This window comes from Sciurus vulgaris (genome assembly GCF_902686455.1).
Source record: "Sciurus vulgaris genome assembly, chromosome: 7".
In the NCBI taxonomy this organism is placed as follows: domain Eukaryota; kingdom Metazoa; phylum Chordata; class Mammalia; order Rodentia; family Sciuridae; genus Sciurus; species Sciurus vulgaris.
Genome location: NC_136467.1, coordinates 137,201,326 through 137,220,631, shown reverse-complemented (window position 1 = coordinate 137,220,631; position 19,306 = coordinate 137,201,326). Strand labels below are relative to the sequence as shown.

At 46.8% G+C, this 19,306-nt stretch overlaps 1 protein-coding gene across 1 annotated transcript in view; it reads right to left on the bottom strand.

Annotated features, from left to right (window-relative positions):
• Positions 1-19,306, bottom strand: part of CDYL (chromodomain Y like) — a 182,802-nt gene that overhangs the window by 6,592 nt on the left and 156,904 nt on the right. Inside the window, exons 3-5 of the mRNA XM_079146396.1 lie at positions 10,350-10,606; positions 8,833-9,005; positions 3,563-3,773 (exon numbers count right to left, since the gene is read on the bottom strand). Coding sequence (XP_079002522.1) covers positions 3,563-3,773; positions 8,833-9,005; positions 10,350-10,606 — 641 coding nt within the window. The remainder of the gene's footprint in view (positions 1-3,562; positions 3,774-8,832; positions 9,006-10,349; positions 10,607-19,306) is intronic.

Sequence of the window (19,306 nt, the reverse complement as noted above, 5' to 3'; positions counted from 1 at the left end):
CCCTCTGCCCAACCCTGCTTCCTCCTGCCCTTTCATGGATGATGACACCAAACTCACCAAATCCCACTTGCCAAACTCCACCTCAGCTTCCAGAAGTGCCCTGTGACAGGAGGGATTTGGGGGCCAAGCTGCTTCCCTGCTGGCTGGCAGGGAGGACTGCCTCCCGGGTCAGGCAGGTGCTAGTGGGCCATCTGTGTTCATGTGAACGGTCTGTCACCTTGAATGCAAAGAGTGGGGCTCCTGGGCAGCAAGAAAGCAGACAGCTGAGAACCAGCCCGGCCGGGGACTTGCCAGCCAAATGGCCACGCTCCATGAGTCAACCACCCGGGGAGGTGGGTTAGACTGTGAGAAGAGGTAAGGCCAGGGGACCACAAAACTTGACATGGGGACCTCTGGGTGGATGTCCTGACCTGAGTGACTACAGAATGGTCCAACTGTCCCCACTAAGAACACTGCTGTCCTGTTTGAAGGCAATGTGGGTGTTCACTCTCTTGAGACAACACTGAGACCTGTCCCATCTGAGACAAGCTATGTCCTATGACCTACCCCATCTTTTCTCTGCTGTCAGGCCTGTAACTCATCTCCCTGAGGGTAATCCCAGGGCCAGCCAGAAGGGACTGGTAGGGACTGTGGGAAGACTAGTGGGCCTCACTCTAAGAGCATCTGGCCCAGGGCATGACCACAAAGACGGACAGGAGAGGTTAATGCTGTGACCTCACCCCTGGATGGTTCTGAAAGTGGGGGTCATTCTGGGTAGAGCAGGAGAGGCAGGACAGCTGTGACTGGCAGTGGAGGGGGCAGGGCAAGAGGCATATGGAGCTCCTGGTAAGTGCCAGAGGGAGGGTCACAGGACAGTCCCCAACGTCCTGGAGCAAGGATGTGCCTGGAGTGCTGGTAGGGCCTCGCTAGAGCACATGGCCATGCGACACCAGATGAAGATGTGCCAGAAATGTCCACCAGAAGCCGACCCACAGGTGTGAGGTCAGGCAAGGCGTGTGGCAGACGCGTGAGCAGACCCCACCTCTGCTGTACAGATGTCCTGCCTTTGCCCATGCCTATGGCCACATGGGGGGTTCCCTGTGACTGTGCATGGCCAGTGTGTGGGTGTGCAAGCCAAAAATGGGGGACAGCAACTTCACGGGTGCCTTACATAGTAGTGGCTATAAAGAACCAAGGCGAGGAAATGCTACCAAATGGGGGGTGCACCTGGGCACCCACCTGGGGCAGCAGAAGGGGATCAAGTTTAGAGCACTGGCCCATGACAGGGGCGGGTGGCTTGGACAGCTGGTCAGGGGTCTAGTCTTGACTGCAGCCACCCCAGTGCGGACCTGAGAGCCCTACAAACCCAGTGTTCTTGGTTTGAGGGATGGAGTTTCACGCATGGACTCTGGCTTGCAAGGTGATTTAGCTACTGCTGCCTCAAAGTCCGGCCTGGTGGCAAGCTGATTATTCCAATGGGAATGTCCCCACCCCCAGTGCTGCCTGGTAACAACAGGACCTCAGGTAACACGCCTGAGGTACGGAGAGTCTAGTCCAGGCGCAGGGCCACAGAGCATCATGCCTGACCAGGAGGCACTCCTTGCGGAGGAGGACTCATGGAAGGGGGCCAGGGCCATGGGGCCCTCAGGCTGAGCCACGCACAGCACCCACAGAAGCTGTGGCCTGGTGGAGGGTCAGGAGGCCTGAGGCCGGCAGAGCACCAAGGCAGCAGTGCGCTCTGAGAATGGCACGGTCTCCTGATCTGTGGCACACACGGTGTACCCAACACCTTCTACAGCTTGTTCCCCAGCAGGAGGGATGCAGAGCCTGGGGCAAAGGAAAGCAGGACATTCTAGGCCCTGCCCTGCCCTATGGTGTCACTTGGCTCAAGCAGTGCGGGTGACCAGGCCTTGGGCCCCTTAGGGATGAGGGTCCATCAGCAGAATGTGGTGAGGGCACATCCAGCAGGAAGGCTGAGGACAGAGTGGCAGTAGGTCTGCTGCTTGCTCATGAAGCTTCGCATTTTGGGGTGTGGGGGGAATTCTACTTTTCCAATACATTTAGGCTTGCGGAAACATCATCGAAATGTTTCAAGGGTTCGCATTAGCCGGTCCCCGATCCTCCCTACGTTAACATGCTATATACCATCTTAGGATGTGCAGACCCAGAACGTCACCACCACACCACACGACTTAGTCAACTGCAGACCCGGCACCACTCTTGCCAGTGACCCGCTCATGCCCTTTCTCTGACCTGGGATCCCAGTACTGCTTAGAGCTGTCACATGCCCTGTCCTCCTGTCTACAATGGTCCAGTCTCAGTGTCTCCTATGCCCTTGACACTTCTCAGGAGCACTGCTCAGTACTGCAGGCTGCCCTGGGGTCTGGGTTGGTCTGAGGTTTTTCTGGTGACTAGACTGAACAACGCACTTTGATAGAGTCCTGCGATGGAAGCTGTGCCATCTCGGGGTGTCATATCCGGGTGCACTGAGGTCCACAGGCCTTATTTCTGGTGAACTCTGATCACTCAGTAAAGCAAGCCTCCCAGTTCCTCCTCTGTAACGCCGCTCTTTTCATGGCATATACGAGAGGATGCAAATATCCTCTTCCTTCTTCAAGCTATCATGGCCCATTCTAATCCTCTCAGGGGTTCTTGTCTGACATAGCTGTTCCTGGCTGACCTCCTCCTCTAAGACTGCCTGGAACCCGGAGGAACTACTCCCAGCAGCACCGGGCTGGACTACACATGGAGACGTGCTGCTGGGAGCCCCTCCAAGGGAGGTCTTGCCTCAGCTGGGGCAGTGCCATCAGTGACCGTCACTGGGTTCTTGGGGTTTCCCTCGGCTGCAGAGCCACCTCATTCACGGTCACGACACTCTTGCCAAGCATCCCTCACATGATGATGATGGACACAAAGGCAGCAGCCCGGCAGGTCCACCGCCTGGGCTCCAGAGCTCCCGGGTGTGCAGAGCCTGCAGTCCCCTTTCCTCCCTGTCTCTTCGACAGGTGCCCAGGTCTCCTCAAGCCTGTCTTGGCATCAGCTTCTGGGGAAGCACACCAGTGGCACTGCCTTTTGCCCATTTCAAGGACCAAAGAAGGAGGTATGTGTCACTGCTCGAGGAATCTAAAGCTCTCAAATACACACTATGGTGGACTTGTTTACCCAGTTAAGAAATGAAACCAAAATTAAACGAGGGAAAACCTCGCTTATATTCTTTGTAAACTCTGCTCCCTCATTGCTTTTTCTTGCAAGTGCAAAACTTTAGGTTATTAGGTTAAAGAAGTTTTTGATTGCAAACTCTGTTGTCTGGCTTACGACTGGGGAATTATCCGTGGTTATTGGTGCTGGCTATGCAAAGTTGTAGCCTTCTGTATGAATGGGGTCCTTTTCTAGGGAAGGATGCAAAACAACATCATAATGTACCATGAACCAAAATCTCAATTACAAGTGTTTGATGGAAAGTTCCCACAGAGTGACACACTGCATTTGGAGAAAAACAACAACCACACTAGATTTCTTCAGGACATTTTCTAGAATGATCTTTTTTTTTTTTTTTTTTTTTTTTTTTTTTAAAGGTACTCACAGATGCTCCTCCCATAATCTTGGGAAACATAACGGTAGAACAGCCATCTGGACTCTGTCCGAAGGTAGTATAGGGTGTTTGAAACCAAGCCTTTTCGTTAGCCCAAACCACATCACAAAGAGGCAATATGGATGCTCCTAGTCCAATGGCTGGGCCATTTACTGCTACAATAATAGGCTTCTTAAACTGAATGAAAGTATTCACGAAGTTTCTAAAATGAAAAATAAATGGGGAATTACTCAAAACATTGCATATTTCAGCAGATGAAAAAAAAATCTACCATGGAACTCACTTTTTACCAAGATTCAAACTCTGGAAATCATTATGAGCTGAGATTTTTTTAAGGCCCTCTCCCAGAAGTTGTGGATGGCGGCTTTATTCACTGCGTGTTGTAAAGGCTTAGCAAGAGCCAGGACATAGTGAGGCAGGCAGCTCACCAGTTATCTGGGAACAGCAGGTACATCCCGAGCTTGGACTTAACTAGACTGAATGACCTGGGGTGTGTGAACAGGCTGGCGCAGGACACGACTCAGCAGAGAAGAACCATAGGTCCACCAGGCACATGCCTGCACCCTCTTCTGAATTGTTGGCAGATTCCACATGGCAGCAGCTCAGAGGACAGCAAGGCAAGGGTGGGGTGGCTACCGCAGGGCATGCAGATTTTACTGAACAGAGCCAACACTGCTTTAGGATCTGGATGGAAAAGTAAGCTGCTTTTCAACTTGGGGAGGTGGGGTCAGACCATACTGGGAATGGGCGTTTGCCTCGCAGTCCCAGAGGACACGCTCAGAGCTGGTTTCTTATTATGATCTAACACAGGGGAGAAAGGGGGATCACACACCAGAATGTACACAAGAGAATCCCTTTAGGCAGTCCAAGTTCTAGATTGGAAACAATAAAGAGAGCTCTCACACTGGCTGGATTCTAAACCTGAAGCCCTTGTTAGAACTGAAAATAGCCATCCCATGCTCTCTGTAATTCAGCTAAAAAAGCTGGAGCGATCTGTTGAGATTTCTGAAAATCATGCTCAGCATACTTGGACAGGGCTCCCATCCCCAACACTGGCAGGAAGGGTGGCGTTTGCTTTTTGGAGGGGGTAGGTCAGGAGGTGAGGAGGGTGAGCATGCACAGGAGTTTGTGTGAAGACCCGGCAAGGAGGGTCTCTGGAGCTGAGCAGCTTGTTAAGCTCCAGTCAGAGCAAGACCCCTGAGGTCTGTGGGATCTCTGCACTGAGCAAGGATTCATTCATTCAAATGAAGAGCTGCACTAAGACTTTCTAAGTGACAAGGCCCGAGGCACTGTTAGAAAGATCACACTGGGTCTAATGAAACAGTCAGACAACCTCTGAGCAAGGCTCTTGAAATGAGCCTGGAGAGTCTATGCAGAGCTACTTCAGTTGTGCTGCTGTTTGAGCTTTTGGGTCAGTGACACCAGATGGAAAGACATTTCTACCCTCGGTTACTGATGCCCCTTGGAAAGAGCTGCTGACTTGTCTCCATGATATGGAGCAGATGCTCCCCAAATGTGTCTCCTCCGGTGCTTGGAACAGCTCCACTTGCAAGCTCAGGTGGAGCAGAACATGGCCCGGTGCTGGCATCTGGAAACCACCAGGGTGGTAGCGACATGAACAGGACCAATGAAACCAGGGTAGTAATAAAATGAGTCCGTAGAGAAACAGAGAGAGGAACGAATTTCTTCATAAAGTCTCATTATCCCCTCATGTCAGATGTTTATATGAAACAAATTTTAAAAACCTGCTTCTAATGAGATAAAGAAAAATCAGAACTGGAATTTTAGCAGTCTGCTGAAATTTTTGCAACTGAAATTTTAGTTTGATTTTTGCCTGGAACAACAAGTTCAACTGAAACTGAAGCTCTTTTTAGGAGTGTGTGAATTCACCAGCACACTCCAGAGCAAAGATTTTCTCTCTCAGAGGGAACTGGCCATTTTGATGTGTAAGTTTCACAATGCCAGAAAAAAACACGGTGTGCAGAGAAATGTGTTTTGTTAAGAAATAAAACCAAAAAATCTCTCTAGAAATGCTGTGTCTAGAAGAAACTTCTCAGGGCCACAAAGGACTTATGAACTTGAGAGCTATGGATCCTGAGGTGTGGGGAGTGGGGACGTCCTTGGGACTGGGCAGGACCTCATCAGCCTGCATCAAGGGAGACCACCGCTTGTGCTGGGTGTAAAGCAAGTGTATTCACAACTAAAACAAAACTAATGGCCAAATGCGCGAAATGCAACATGACTGAATTTTCATGTGTTTCCTTTTAATTATTTGTGAACTGAGTTAAACGCTATGCTGGGGATGGCAGGGAATTTGAGATACCATAAAATTAGTTTTAAAAAAAGATTTATAATTAAGCAAAATTCTTCCTGGAAGAACATTTACCAATGCACAGACATCAAAAAGTTAGATAATCTCCTAAGGTAAAAGACTTGGAATTATTTAGGGAAAAGAGGCTGAGAGGGCTTCAATGGCCAGTCCCTGCCTTTTCTCAGCTGAGCTATTCATCCTGAGTGCCTGGAACTGGAAGGACTGAATGGGGAAGAGGTCAAGATCAGGGCGGTTTACTCCTCCTTTGTTTTCTCTCTTGTCCTCTAATCTGCTGCCTGCGTGACAGGGCCCCTCCTCTTGGGCTCTCTCCTTGGTGGGAGATGCCTAGCTTCTGGGGAGAGGCTCCTTCCTCGTCCAGCGTACCAGAAAGCAAGCTCCTATTCCTGCAGACTTCAAAAGCCTAGGACATAAACTGATTTCTGGTAATTCTGTGTTTATCACTAATGTGCTGGATATTTTATTACAATGAATCTGCAAATTGGTTATCTCCAACAATTCCGATAACAGAAGTAGCAACCTGGCAACCTAATGTTTAGTCCAATCTTCTTTTCCATTTCTTCTGGCATTGCTACGATGCAGTCTTTTGAAAGTTTCAAGGAATTTGAGACAAGACACCACAGAAATAACAACAAAAAGATATATATCCACAGTAAGTTTTTGTGTATAAGCCAATTTTACCATATAAAAATTAATTTAAATGCAAATGAGCAAGAAAAAGGTTAAGTGAATCTGGTGTAACTAATTATTTTTCTGATCCTGCCAGAGTATATTAAGAAAAATTGACATGGACAAAAATGTACTGACTTAGAGGGAAAACAAGTAGGTTTCCTGGAAGTGGGATCTGGCTCTTTCGCAGAACACCGATTCAGCTCTGCGAGGACAGCAAGGTGGGCTGGGAGAAGAAATGGAGCGGGGGTCACGCAAGTTCAAGAAACGAGGTCTCTCAATCTGTCTGGACCTGCCTGTGCTTTACCAGTCCCAACGTCACAAGCTGCGGCCTCTGCCAAGGGCCACACTGGAGAGCGTCCCCCAGCTCAGGAGGCACTGGAGGACAAACCCTGTTTTCTGATTTCAGGAGAGCCACCCAACAGCACTGTGCTGCGGGTGAATTCACTGGGATGTTACAGAAAACAAAGTCATCACGGGGCATAACGTGATCCACCCTGGACGGACGTGGCGGCAGTGAGAACAGCTGCAAGTCTGGAGGTTGTGGAGGTGTCTGGGGGGGATCACGCACCTCGATCAGGCAGTTCAATCCAAACTGAGTAAGGAGAGGTCGCCACTGAGTGCTACACTACAAGCTTGAAATTATTTAGGAGACCAAAAATAATACTTAATAAATCAAATTATAAAATCTTAAGCTATTTCTGGGGGGGAAAAAAAAAAAAAACGAACCAAATTATCATGCTAGCCCCCAAATGGCAATGTTCAAAATATTAAGGAACAAATAACCTCCTAAATGCAGGTGTATAAATACAATGATCAGAAAATTATCAACCACATCACGAAAGGCCAAGATAACACCGCATGACTAGGCGGCCTGGGCTCCAGGAACCTCTGCTCGGCTGTCTGGGCCGTGTCCACGAGAAGCCCTTGGGGACCTGTTAGAGAGACGCCAGACCCGCAGAACTGAATGGCTCAGGGAGCCAGAAAGGCAGGGCTGGAGCCTGTGAAAACCCAATGATCATCAAGACTCAGCTTCAACTCTCTGAGTCTCTGGAGGAGGTCCAGTCTACTTTATTGCCATTTTGCAAGTCTTCACCTCTTATCCTTTTTATTCTTCTATAAATTAAAAAGGCAGACATGAAGGGTTCTTAGGGGGCCACATCCTTTTAGGCAGGAGAGTAAGGAAATACAAGCCTCCCTGGTTGGTGAATGGTTTCATTCACTTCAAATAAAATCCACCTCTGAAAAATTAGATACTTTCAATTATACATCTTGTTTAGTAGGATAAATGAGAGGATGTGCTTCAGCGGCACTGGTTGGTTCTAGAGAAGTTTTTCATACTGTTATGATGTAGTAGTGGAAAATCCAACTGCAGAGGAAATGGAAATGTCTCAAAGTCCTATTGTCGCAGGAGAAAAGTGAGCTGCAGAAAGCAGCACACAGACTAATCCATGTGTTTAAAAGAAATAAATCTGTATTACGTGTGTATATAAAAGACAATTAAAAATGCTTGAGTCAAGAAAACTACTGTACATCAGTTAACAACAATGTGTTGTATGCAAGAAAGTAGATTTCAAGTGCTCTCACCACAAAAATGAGCAAGGAGGACGATGCACGTGTCAACTAACTTGATGTGGCCATTCCACAACGTGGACACACACAAAACATGATGCTGCACGCCGTATGTGCAATTTTTACCTGTCGATTAAAAAATGAATTCTAAAAAATAAAAAGGACTTGTTTAGTGAAAGGTTATGGAAGACAAATGAACAGTGGGATGGAGTGGGGGTTCACTCTCTACTCTGCTACCCAGTCTTGTAGCTGGAGCTCAGAGCGAGCAGCGCCCGCACTAACAGAGCAACTCCTCGTGCGGCAGGGAGGCGCCCAGCAGATCAGGGTGGAGTCCAGCGAACACTAACCAGTTATTATCTGGAACCGAGGGAATGCATCTTTATTTATGGGCTGAGGACAACAAATAATGGAAACCCGCTGACATGATCCAGTAGTCCACTCATCACCAGCACCTTCCTGAATACTCTGGGTGTGAGCCAGCCTTGAAAGTGGTTACTGGCCCAAGGCAAGCTGTCATTTTTGCCAGGCCCATAGAAGAGACAGGTGACTTACTTAATTCTGCTGCTAGTGCCTCCGGAGGTCAGAAGCTGTACGCTTTATCCCCAAGGCTTGCCGGGGCCTGTTCTCTCAAAGACCGAACACTAAACACAGAACACCCAACCAACGCGCACAACACACCGTTTCTGCATACCTGATCGCTTCGGCCATTTTAGTGCTTTCTCTTTTCCTGTCGTCTGTGAGACGCCGTATAAAATAAATAAAGTCAAGACCGCAACAGAAGACGCTGCCCACCGCGCTGAGCAGCACCAGCTTGCTGTCGTCGGCAGCGGCTGTGTTCAGAGCACTCTGGACTTCTCTCATTACCTGAAAGTCACCACAAGTTCAAGTGGTAAAGAGCATTTTGGGTACAGAATCGCGCAGCATTTTACTATCAGATTGTCTGCAGAAGATGCATTCCCAGCCTGACAGAGTTTGCTACATCCACCAACACTAAATAATTTGCGCATTTCTTTTTTTCTGTAACAGCGACTAGGATGCTGGGAATGGAGACTAAATATGACTATATAAGTCATTATAAACAGAGCATATGTAAGTAGAAAGATGTGAATCTATATCACCTTCATATCCGGTAGCTGCTGTGGCTCTAAGCAGATAAAGAAAGTCACACATGGTATCCAGCGGGTATTCTACAGTTTGGACAGCAGGTGGCACATTCAACCAGTTCAAAGGAACAAGTTCAGTTCTGTTTCTTGGTTGTTTTTTACATCAGCCTCCCGCCTAACACACTCAGGACAGAAACCTCAATGGTTTAGTGCAGAAGCACATTAAGTACAAGCACTCGGCATGGGAGGGAATTTCAGAAGGGCATAAACTCATTTAAAATGATCTCTCTGAAGCATTTAAAAATAATCAGTGAGGGGACGCTGCAGTCTAAAAATGTATAGAGGCCTGGACTGGTTTGTTAAGTGACCCTGGCCAGACACACAAACTTTCTGTAGTCTGGTTTTCTTGTTTGTTCTTGCCCAAGATGCTCACAAGTGTAAAACAAGCAACCACCAGAACGTGCAACTTTGGTGCGGTACAGAGCAAGAGCCAACAATCCCGATCCTGGAGACTTTGTAGAATTAGCTTTTAGACACCAGCCTCCCGGGGTCTTTGGAAGCTGACTTTCTAGGTCCTGTGGAAGTCCTTGTGGCTGTGTTCGGCTACACTGCTGAAGAGTTTATGTACACCAGGATGTTCACACAGTCCTCCCAGGGGCTGGGACCCAGGGCATTTAAATCTTGTTTGAACAACAAAGAACCTGTTAAGAGTCTGATGATGGCTAAGGTAGAGCATGCACACAAACGTTCCCCTGGCGACTGTGCGTCCTGCAGATAAAGAGCTCCTGAACCCGAAGGGGAGTGAGGACAATGGTGGAGCTACCATCTCCCCTTCTGGAGTCACAATTTGCACGGAGCTCACATGCCCAGGAGAATGGAGTGGACACGCAGCACAGGCCTACTGCCCCTGTGTCACTGCAGCCAGATGTGTGAGGAGCAAAGCTGCCAAAGTCACGCCTGCCTCCTACCTTCTGGTGGACATCGTGAGACGGCCCAGAAGGAGGTCAGAAAGAGCACAGAGAAGAGCGCCAACTCAGCAAAGCAGGCCGGGAAAAGAGGGGCGAGGAGAAGCATGAAGCACAAATTGGCCCAAGGAGTGTCTCACCTCTGGATTGAGTGAGTTATTCTCTGATGATTTTGTGGATAACAAGATGTGGGTGAAGCCATCCTGCTTCCTGACGACAATATCTCTGTATCTGTAGGCACTCTCTGTTTGCCTCACACTGAAACGTAACCGCTTGTCAAAAGGCTGGTCTCTTCTGTCGTCAATAAATTTCCTTTTCCCAGCTGTCACTCCTGTAACAGACGTCTGTATGTTGGTTGTTCCATTGGCTGTTAGCGCATCCATGAACGGAGAGGTACCTGCCAAGAGTGTGAGATCACAGTGGTCTGTGATGTCCTACCCAGTTCACGCCCGCTGCCATCTCTGAGCGAGAGCACAATGCTCATGCCAACCCGGGACTTCACACGAGTGCAAGAATGTCTGCTTTTAAGGTATTTGTTTCCTTCGAACAAGGAAACCACCTACTTGCTTATATGGCTTACAAGATAAAAGATGGACTGGTACTTACTGAAAGGAAGCTACAAAATTTGAGACTTTTGAAGAATGGAATTAAAAGAGAATGGGTTGCCTGGAGAGCACCTATTCTAGGTTTGAGAAATCTAATGGAAAAAAGTAAATTAATTCAAGAAAATAGAGTTAAGGCTGTCTGCCCTCTAGTCAAAAACTCCATTTTCTGAATGTAACAGGGACAGGTCTAGGGATCAGGGTGATGGCTGCATTTCTGACCACCTCTACCTAGGGGACACTGGATATTCAGGAGTTCTTCCTTATGCTGCCTGGGGAGGTGACCCTTCAAAGGTCATCTTCTGGTCCCAGTTCTACTTTTAAAGCTCCTTTAGTAAATGAAGACAACTTCCCTCTCTTCCACCACATAAATACTCCACCAGCGCTCCCTCATGTGTCATGGCTTATCTGTCACAACACAGACACTGCTTTTCAAGCAGCCTTAAGATAGTCTCCTGGACTTAACATTTTTTTCTTTTAATTTTTTTTTTTCAGTGCTAGGGATGAAAACCAGGGTCTCGGGCATGCTTGCTAGGTAAGTGCCCTACCACTAAGCCACATCCCCAGTCCCAACACTTTTATTTATAGCAAAAGTCAAGGGTATCATTTAAGAGTTTACACTGCAGTTACCAAGAAATCAAATAATCTTCATAAAACAACTTGACTTTCATTCAACTGGTAAAATAATAATACCCATCTTAATAATAATAATATCCATTTTGGTATTAAAAAAACTTCTATCCTCTGAAAAGCTTAAAGAGGTTATAATACATGTATATATTTTAAGAATCTAAAAATATAAAAATACATGGTTAAAGGGCCCCTCCTGTACCCACTATTGGCCGTAGGCCACTGTACCCCAGTTAGCCCTCAGGGCTGGCTTCTCAGGTATCCTTCCAATGTCCCTGTCTATGTACAAGGAAATATCAATATGTATTTCTCATTTTTCCTCTTTTCAAAACTACAAATGGTAGTACACTAGACAGTCTTTTGTTCTATTTTATTATCTACATTACAGTTTATTTTCTCAAGACTGAACAGTAGTCCACTGAACGGATGTATCGGAATTCACTTTTCTAATTCACACTGGAATAAATGCTAATAGTCAATGATCTTTGAAAATATTATAAACAATGATGCAACACATAACCTTGGCCCATATCGTTCCGATGCTGGCAAATCTCAGGGCAAGCTCTTAATGGATTTGCAACCTGAAGTGCTTCTAACTGAAAGCATTTGATATGATGTTACCTAGCAGGCAGGATGTTGCCAAATCCTTCTGAGGAATTGGGGGAGATCCTGTCTCTCTTAACCTCCCTTCTCTTCTACCAAATCCTACCCCGGCTGTGTTTAAAAATACCTCCCAGTCTCTTCTGCCCACAAACCCTCTTACCGCGCTACTTGGCACTGTCCTCCTCACACCCATCGCAGCCCCACCTGGTCTACACTGCTGTCCCTACCTCTCCCTCTGTCCATTCCTAGACCCACGAGTCAACACAGCCAAATAACTTCTGGGAACAGAGAAATGGATGATGGATGGTCCTGAACCCGAGCCTCACTGAGGGAGCAGGAGAGGCAGAGACACTTGGTTTCGTCCAGGGTGAGTGTCCAGGTGAAGAGGCTGCAGCGGCCAGCGGGGGTGAGGAAGTAAGGGTTGGAGGCAAGTAGGTGGGGACTGGTGCACAGAGACGGCAGAACTGACAGGCTGTACCCCAGAGGGAAGAGCAAGAGCACGAGGACTGAGCCTGCCTGGAGCCAGCTGGGGACAGCCACGCCAGAGCCTGAAGACCATGGCGAAGTGGGAGGGGACACCAAGGCAATGAGGTGTGTCCAGAGAGGTGAAGGGAGGGGGGGTCCTGGGAGGGAGCTCAGGGGCCACGCTGTTCCACTAGGGCACGCGGTGCAGAATCCAGACCACAGGACACGGTGAAGGACAGACATAAGATGTCAGATAAACCCTAAGTGTTCGATTAAAGAGTAGGTTAAAATCCTGGCTTAAGGAAACTCGAACACAGCTGAGGGCGAGAGGGCACTGACACGTAGGAGACGGTGACGTCAGGGACTTTTCAAGTCTAAAATGAAGATCACGCCAGGAGCCATCGGGTACAGGGGCAGACGTGAAGGCCACGTAACCTGCAGGGGAGGGATGTGACAAGGGACACGTAGAGAAAGGTGGGGACTCTGCCCTTCTCAGAAGGAGGGCTTCTTACAGACCACACCCAATGGTGTGCTGGGTCTTCAGAGTTACTTAGTTGAACTGAACTTTTAATTGACGCTATTTCAAAGCACAAAAAGCTGCTCCTGGCAACACAGGGGAGGTACTGTTGCTATGGTCTAATTTTAATCCCCACCCCGTTCATACAATGAGACCCTCGTCGTCTCCATGGCATAAGGAGGTGGAGCCCCGGGAGGTGATCAGGTCACAAGGGTGCAGCCTCATGAATGGGTCAGTGACCTTATGAAGAGGCCTGAGAGAACCTGTCTCTTCTGGCACGTAAGGACTCAGCAAGAGGGGGTCATTTAGAAACAAGGAAGCCGCCACCACGCCTGCCAGCGCCAGACTCTAGAAGTGCGAGAAGGGAATTCCACCTGGTCTGTGGTATTTTGCCACAGTGGCCTGGATGGACCGGACCGGCTGAAAGCCGTGGCTGCCCTCCACAGGGCTTCGCCTGCGGCTCTGGGCCGACCGGCCACCCTGAACTCTTCTTCCTTTCCACAGCATCTTTTCTTTCTCTGTTGGAAAGTTCTATTTCTTACACTCTCCCAGCCAATGTTCCTGGTGGCTCCCTTCCATGGAAGCAGGATTTCTAGGACATGAGGTCCACACAGCCATTACACGTGAGCTTCAGAAAAAGCCCAGCGTCTCCTCTGAGGCAGCACTTCCTAGGGAGCCTTCTGTGGTTCTGCAAATTTAGAAATGGATTCGTTTTGGCTCATGCTGTCCAAGACTACTGAACTTGGCTTCTGGCTGCTGTGAGACCTATGTTCACTCGCGGTGCCGCTGAGGTCCCTGCTGACTTCTGATCTTGCTGGTGCCTCCACTCCCAGGGCCTCCCCAGGGTACACCAGGGAGCTGTGTCATCTGCCTGTCAGAGCTTGAGACATGGAACGCTGCGCTGCTGAGGGGGAGGAGAGTTCCGGCGGGGCTGTCTTAGAACCAGGCCGCCAGTACGGACAGCCCGACTTGCTCTGCTCCTGGCGTCACCTGTGCCCTCTGCCCCTCACTCCAGGTGATCAAGCCACACGCGCGCGTCATCTGGGTCATGCCCACTTCAGGACCTCTGTGCTTGCTCTTTCCTCTGCCTAGAACATCCTGGCCCTAGAGCTCTGAATGGCTAGTTTCTTCTGCTCGTCTCTAGAACTGCTCCAATGTCACTTCCTCGGACACTGGACCTTCTAGGACCTCCCATCTCAGGCGGGCCCCTCCCACCACCACTTCACACCGCCCCACGGTCCTTCAGAGCATCCTGAGAGCCCTTCCTTTCTCACTCGCGTTCTGTCTGTAATGTTAGCAGTGTGCTCCACTGAGCCTTGCAGCAGCCAAGATCCCAGCTGCTTGTCAGCTTTACGCGTGTGTCCCCAGTGCTCGTAACTCAGTAAACAGTCACTGAATTAAGAAACGAAGTCCAGCCACGCTCTTGCCTGGAATCACAGACACTCAGGAGGCCGAGGCAGGAGGTTTCCAAGTTCAAGGCCAGCCTTGGCAATTTAGTGAGACCCTGTCTCAAAAATTAAAAAGGGCTGGGGATGTAGTTCAGTGGCAAAGTGCCTCTGCGTTCAATTCCCAGTTTGGGAAAAAAAAAAAAAAGCCCCTTTAGGTTAAGATCCCTTGATCTATAGATAAGAACATAAGTGACCTGCCGGATGTCACACGGCCAATTACCTCAAGCCAGTGTAGCGACACTCTACAGCAGAATCACAGAATCTACTTGACTAAACAAGAGGCAAACCCCGAGGTTCAGGGAGAAATGTTCTCCACAAAATAAACTAGGTGAACATTTGGTGTGAGATTCACCAGACCAACAACTCTAACGAAAGCAGAGGAGTCCAAGTGGCCTTGAGAACTGTTTGTACCTAAAGGATCAGGACTCGAGATCCCTCCAAAGTGTTCCCCTGGTTCATCAGCATAAAATCCAGAAAGGAAAGACAGAGACCTATTTAGTGTCTCTTTCAATAACTGGTTTTCTTTTAATGTATTAAAGAGCAAAAAAGATATTGTCAGACATGATTAACGTGCGACATAAGGTCTCAAAAGGTAAAGTCTCTCTAAAAATGCCTGGTGACACCTGCCTCAGATCTCAGGAAGAACTGAAGAACCAGGAGTGGCCTTCTTTGCCTCCACTGATAACTAGGAAGCTGAATAGCAAGCATGCAGTGGCTGACAACAGCAGCGCAGGCTGGTAAAGCCGGCCGGCCTAACGGTGCGCCCAGCCTTCTGCTAGGAGGTGATTCCACAATGCAGCTGTAGGCAGAGGAAACCCAGACAGTCTGCAGAAATGTTGCCCTAGAATATAAATGACTTGGGGACCCAGAAAGCTACAATTTTGGGGACAGGGTATAGGAAACGAGAGAGCTACACACAAATTAAGTTCCAGAGCTTGAGTCTTGGGTGAGCACCAGTGTAGGTGAAACAAGTCTGAGCAGGGTGCAAGAGTTCACAAAGGGCTGGCAGTCCTCACTAGAGTGGACGAACCTCATGGAGTTTATGGGGCATCTATGGAGAACCCAGACAGGCACATATTAGCAGCAAAACGAATCTAGGTCTAGAATAAAGGATTCTTAAAAATAAGCCTCGAAAGGATCAAACTGATGTTACAATTTCCCGTCAGAACAAATCTAACACTTTTATAAAGCATACAACAAAATCCAGTATCCTAAATCATGAAAGTCACAATTTTTAGCTACCAACCAGATACTGACAGGCAAAGAAAAGGAAGAAGACCAATGACCAAGATTAAATGTTAACAGACCTAAAAGTGAGAGGTGATGGAATTAACAAGAAACGACATTTTCACAAAGGTTATTAGTGACCTCAATGTGAGAAGATGAAGGCTGGGCCAATAACTCATAAATGGGATGGTCCTCGAGCTGCCGGTCAGACCTCCTGCACCATGTGCAGACAGCACTAATCAACCTCAACTGCTCTCTCGTTTTTTTGGTGGTAGGAGGGGGATTGAACCCAGGGGCACTTAGCCAGCTCTTTTTGCATTTTAATTAGAGACAGGGTCTCACTGAGTTGTTGAGGCTGGCTTTGAATTCACGATCCTCCTGCCTCAGCCTCCTGAGATGCCGATTATAAGCGTGTGCTACTGTGCCCAGCAGCTGCTCCTCTCTTGAAAGGACAGGTGGAAAAGTCTTTTCAGAACAATACTCCAGGCACCTAGGGACTGTTCAACCAGGGTGGGCACATACATACACAAGTTGATATGTATTTGCCTCCCGATCCTAGATATATGTCCATAAAATTTTATTTTATACTATATGATACCTATCCCTTAGAGAGATACATTTCAATAAAAAGCTACCTTTTCATACTAATGAATTAAGAATGGAAACCTTTTTTTTCCCAGTCACATAGCAGGTAAATGGTCCAGACAAATCATTTGGTCCCTATTTCATAATACAAGGTGACAGCTCTTCCTTCCAACCCCTAGAGTAGGATGGCCCATAGAGAACCAGCTAGTTCCCAGTAAGTGTGAGCTTTGCAAATACTATCCCGTTTGCTAATGGCCAACACCGGATCATATTATGAAAAAATCTTAGCCTCCTAATGGCTCTTACTCTAATCTTTCTAAAGGAGGGGGCCTTGTTGGCTGTAAAGTGCACTGCTCTGTGTATGCTGACAAGCATTAGTAGTCATTGGATCACCGTCCAAAAGTATTAGCTTATGACGTGTGTTTTGGGTTTTACAGAATCTAAGCCAAATAGTTTCAGAGCAACAATCCTCAAATGTGCTGTTGGGTAGTGTGGGGGTGGGGGGCGCGGGGGGACTGACACAGCGCAAGAGTGCACATGCACACGCACACATACACAGGTGCAGAGAACGCTGTCTCCCAACAGAGACAAACTGAGCAATGGGAAGCAAAATGAGAGACCAGGGACCCACCTTCACCTGGGGACACGCCCCCAGTGACCTAAGGCCTTCCAATAGGACTCACCTCTTAAAGTATCCACCTCCTCCCAACAGAGACAAACTGAGAACCAAGCCTTTAACACACAGGGCTTTGGGAGACACTCGCGATCTAAACGATAGTAGCTTCTTAAAACCAATTTTTGGCCAGGCAGGTTAAGAACAGCGGACTGTAACAAGTACCTTGAGAGCACAGAGCTATGGAGGAAATCTGACTCATTTTGCCAAGAGAGCTTTAATGGGAGAACGTGACACAGACCACCAAGAACAAAGCACACACCGATTTTGGTTATTACTCACGGTGTCGCAATCCCATTTTACTAATAGTGGATGATCTGTGGCAAAGGGCACTTTAAGAATTGTAAGGCACCTTAGTGCAAAAACACACCAAACAACAGCTTTGCTACTTTCTGGGAAGTGTTTCGAAAACATTAAAAATCCATCCAAAAAAAAAACTATAATTGGGAATAAACAGCCTTCAAGAAATACACAAAATGAATAAATACAAAACGATCAAATTTTACTAAGGAACTGTTTAAAAAAGGAGTGGGGAGAGCAAGTACTATGGTTCTATAGAACACCAAGTGCCTATAGGCTATCTATTGTTCTCGATTTTAATTCTAAGACTTCCAATCAAGATTAAGCAGGAAGACAAGCTAGAAGACTTTTCAAAAGAATGAATAAAGTATACCTTGCTGGTTTTATAAGTCTGCACAAAGAACACAGGTCCAGTAGAAGGGAAGCTGATGGACTAGAATTAGCCTAGGAATAGCTCCCAGGTGAGGGTGTCTCCATTACAAACCAGATTAGCTGGCATACATGGGAATAAAAAAAAAACTAGGAAGCTGATTCTTTTTTTTTTTAGAAAGTTTTATTTAATAAAAAACAACACGATATATGATTTCTAGATGAAAAGAACAAAAAAGGACAGAAGAAAAGCTAAAGGAAAATTCAAGTACATACAAATCGAAAATTTCCTCAATGTAAGGCTATTTTTTACACTAAAGCACTAATAAAAATGGATCCAAATGCAAAGGAAAAAACAGGCCAAAAATACATAACACACTGAAAGGGTGTACAAAGCAAATTCAAATGATGGAAGGGAATAAAAACACCAAACCAAGAAAAATGGATTCACAGGTTAAAAAAAGAAAAAAGAAACCACTGTCTACCTGTAGATTAGGAAAACTTAAAATATGGCAATTGTATCAGTGACGGTGAAGGGCACGTAGCATACATGAACTGGTACGTGGTTAGAAAGCACCTGTGTAAGATGCACCAATCAACCTCTGCCCAGGTAATTCAACTTTTAGAAGTTCACTTCTAAAAACTAAAAATTATATGAGAACTTGTTTCACATAGAAAAGGTATTCATGTAGCTCTATTTTTGGAAAAGTTACAAAGAGCTCTAAATTTAGTACCTGATCGTAAGGAAATGGTTAAATTAATTACAGTGTACATGTAACAGGACAATATTATGTAGCTGTTAAGAATTAAAAAAAAATAGTCCAATAAAGTGCATTACAGCAGCTACCATTTGCACTAACACTAAATATGCTGAGCCCTTGACTAAGTAATTTCATGTGAATCCACATGGTACACCAGGAAAGGTGTGTTGGGCCTGCAGACCTAATACCTAAGCCTGTGTCCTTCCATTAACTCACCCCACAATCATACATGAAAGAAATGAAAATGAATGATAACAAAATAATGTGTGGGTGGATGGGTACCAACAAAGTCTCCATGTGAGTTTATTAGGAATGTAAATTAAAAAATTGCTAATAATGGTTCTCTTTTGTGGACAGAGATGGGTAATTCTTATATCCTTGTATTTTGTAAATTTCTGTGATGCCATTACTGTTTTAATAATGGAATCACTTGAAAAGATACTACAGCAGCCCAAATCCAGATCAAAGTTCCCGGATGTTGCTTTTCAATAGGCAAATACAGACTGGTATTTCCCTGACTATCTATTTAATGAAGGGTCAGCAAGTTTACCAAGCTGTGAAGGCAGAGTTCAGAAACTGTTCTTGACCATCTCAGATATTCACAGTCATTAATTTTCTTTTAGTCTACAGTTAGATGGCAAGGATTACAGGGTCTACAGAAACTCATCTTTATAGAGTTTAACATTTAAAAATACTGTCATTCACACTTAGCCAATCCTATTTAACAATACAAAAAAAAAAAAACCTACAATTTTATAATCAGCAAACTGAATTCATTAAGAGTAAGTTTTTGTGTAAACATGGACGTAAAGGTACTCTTTAGCACTTGACTGGTGTGCACAAGACCTTGGGTTCAATCCCCAGTACTGCCCCCCACCCCTGCAGAAAATAAACCTGAAAAAAGGCAGGCTTTAAAC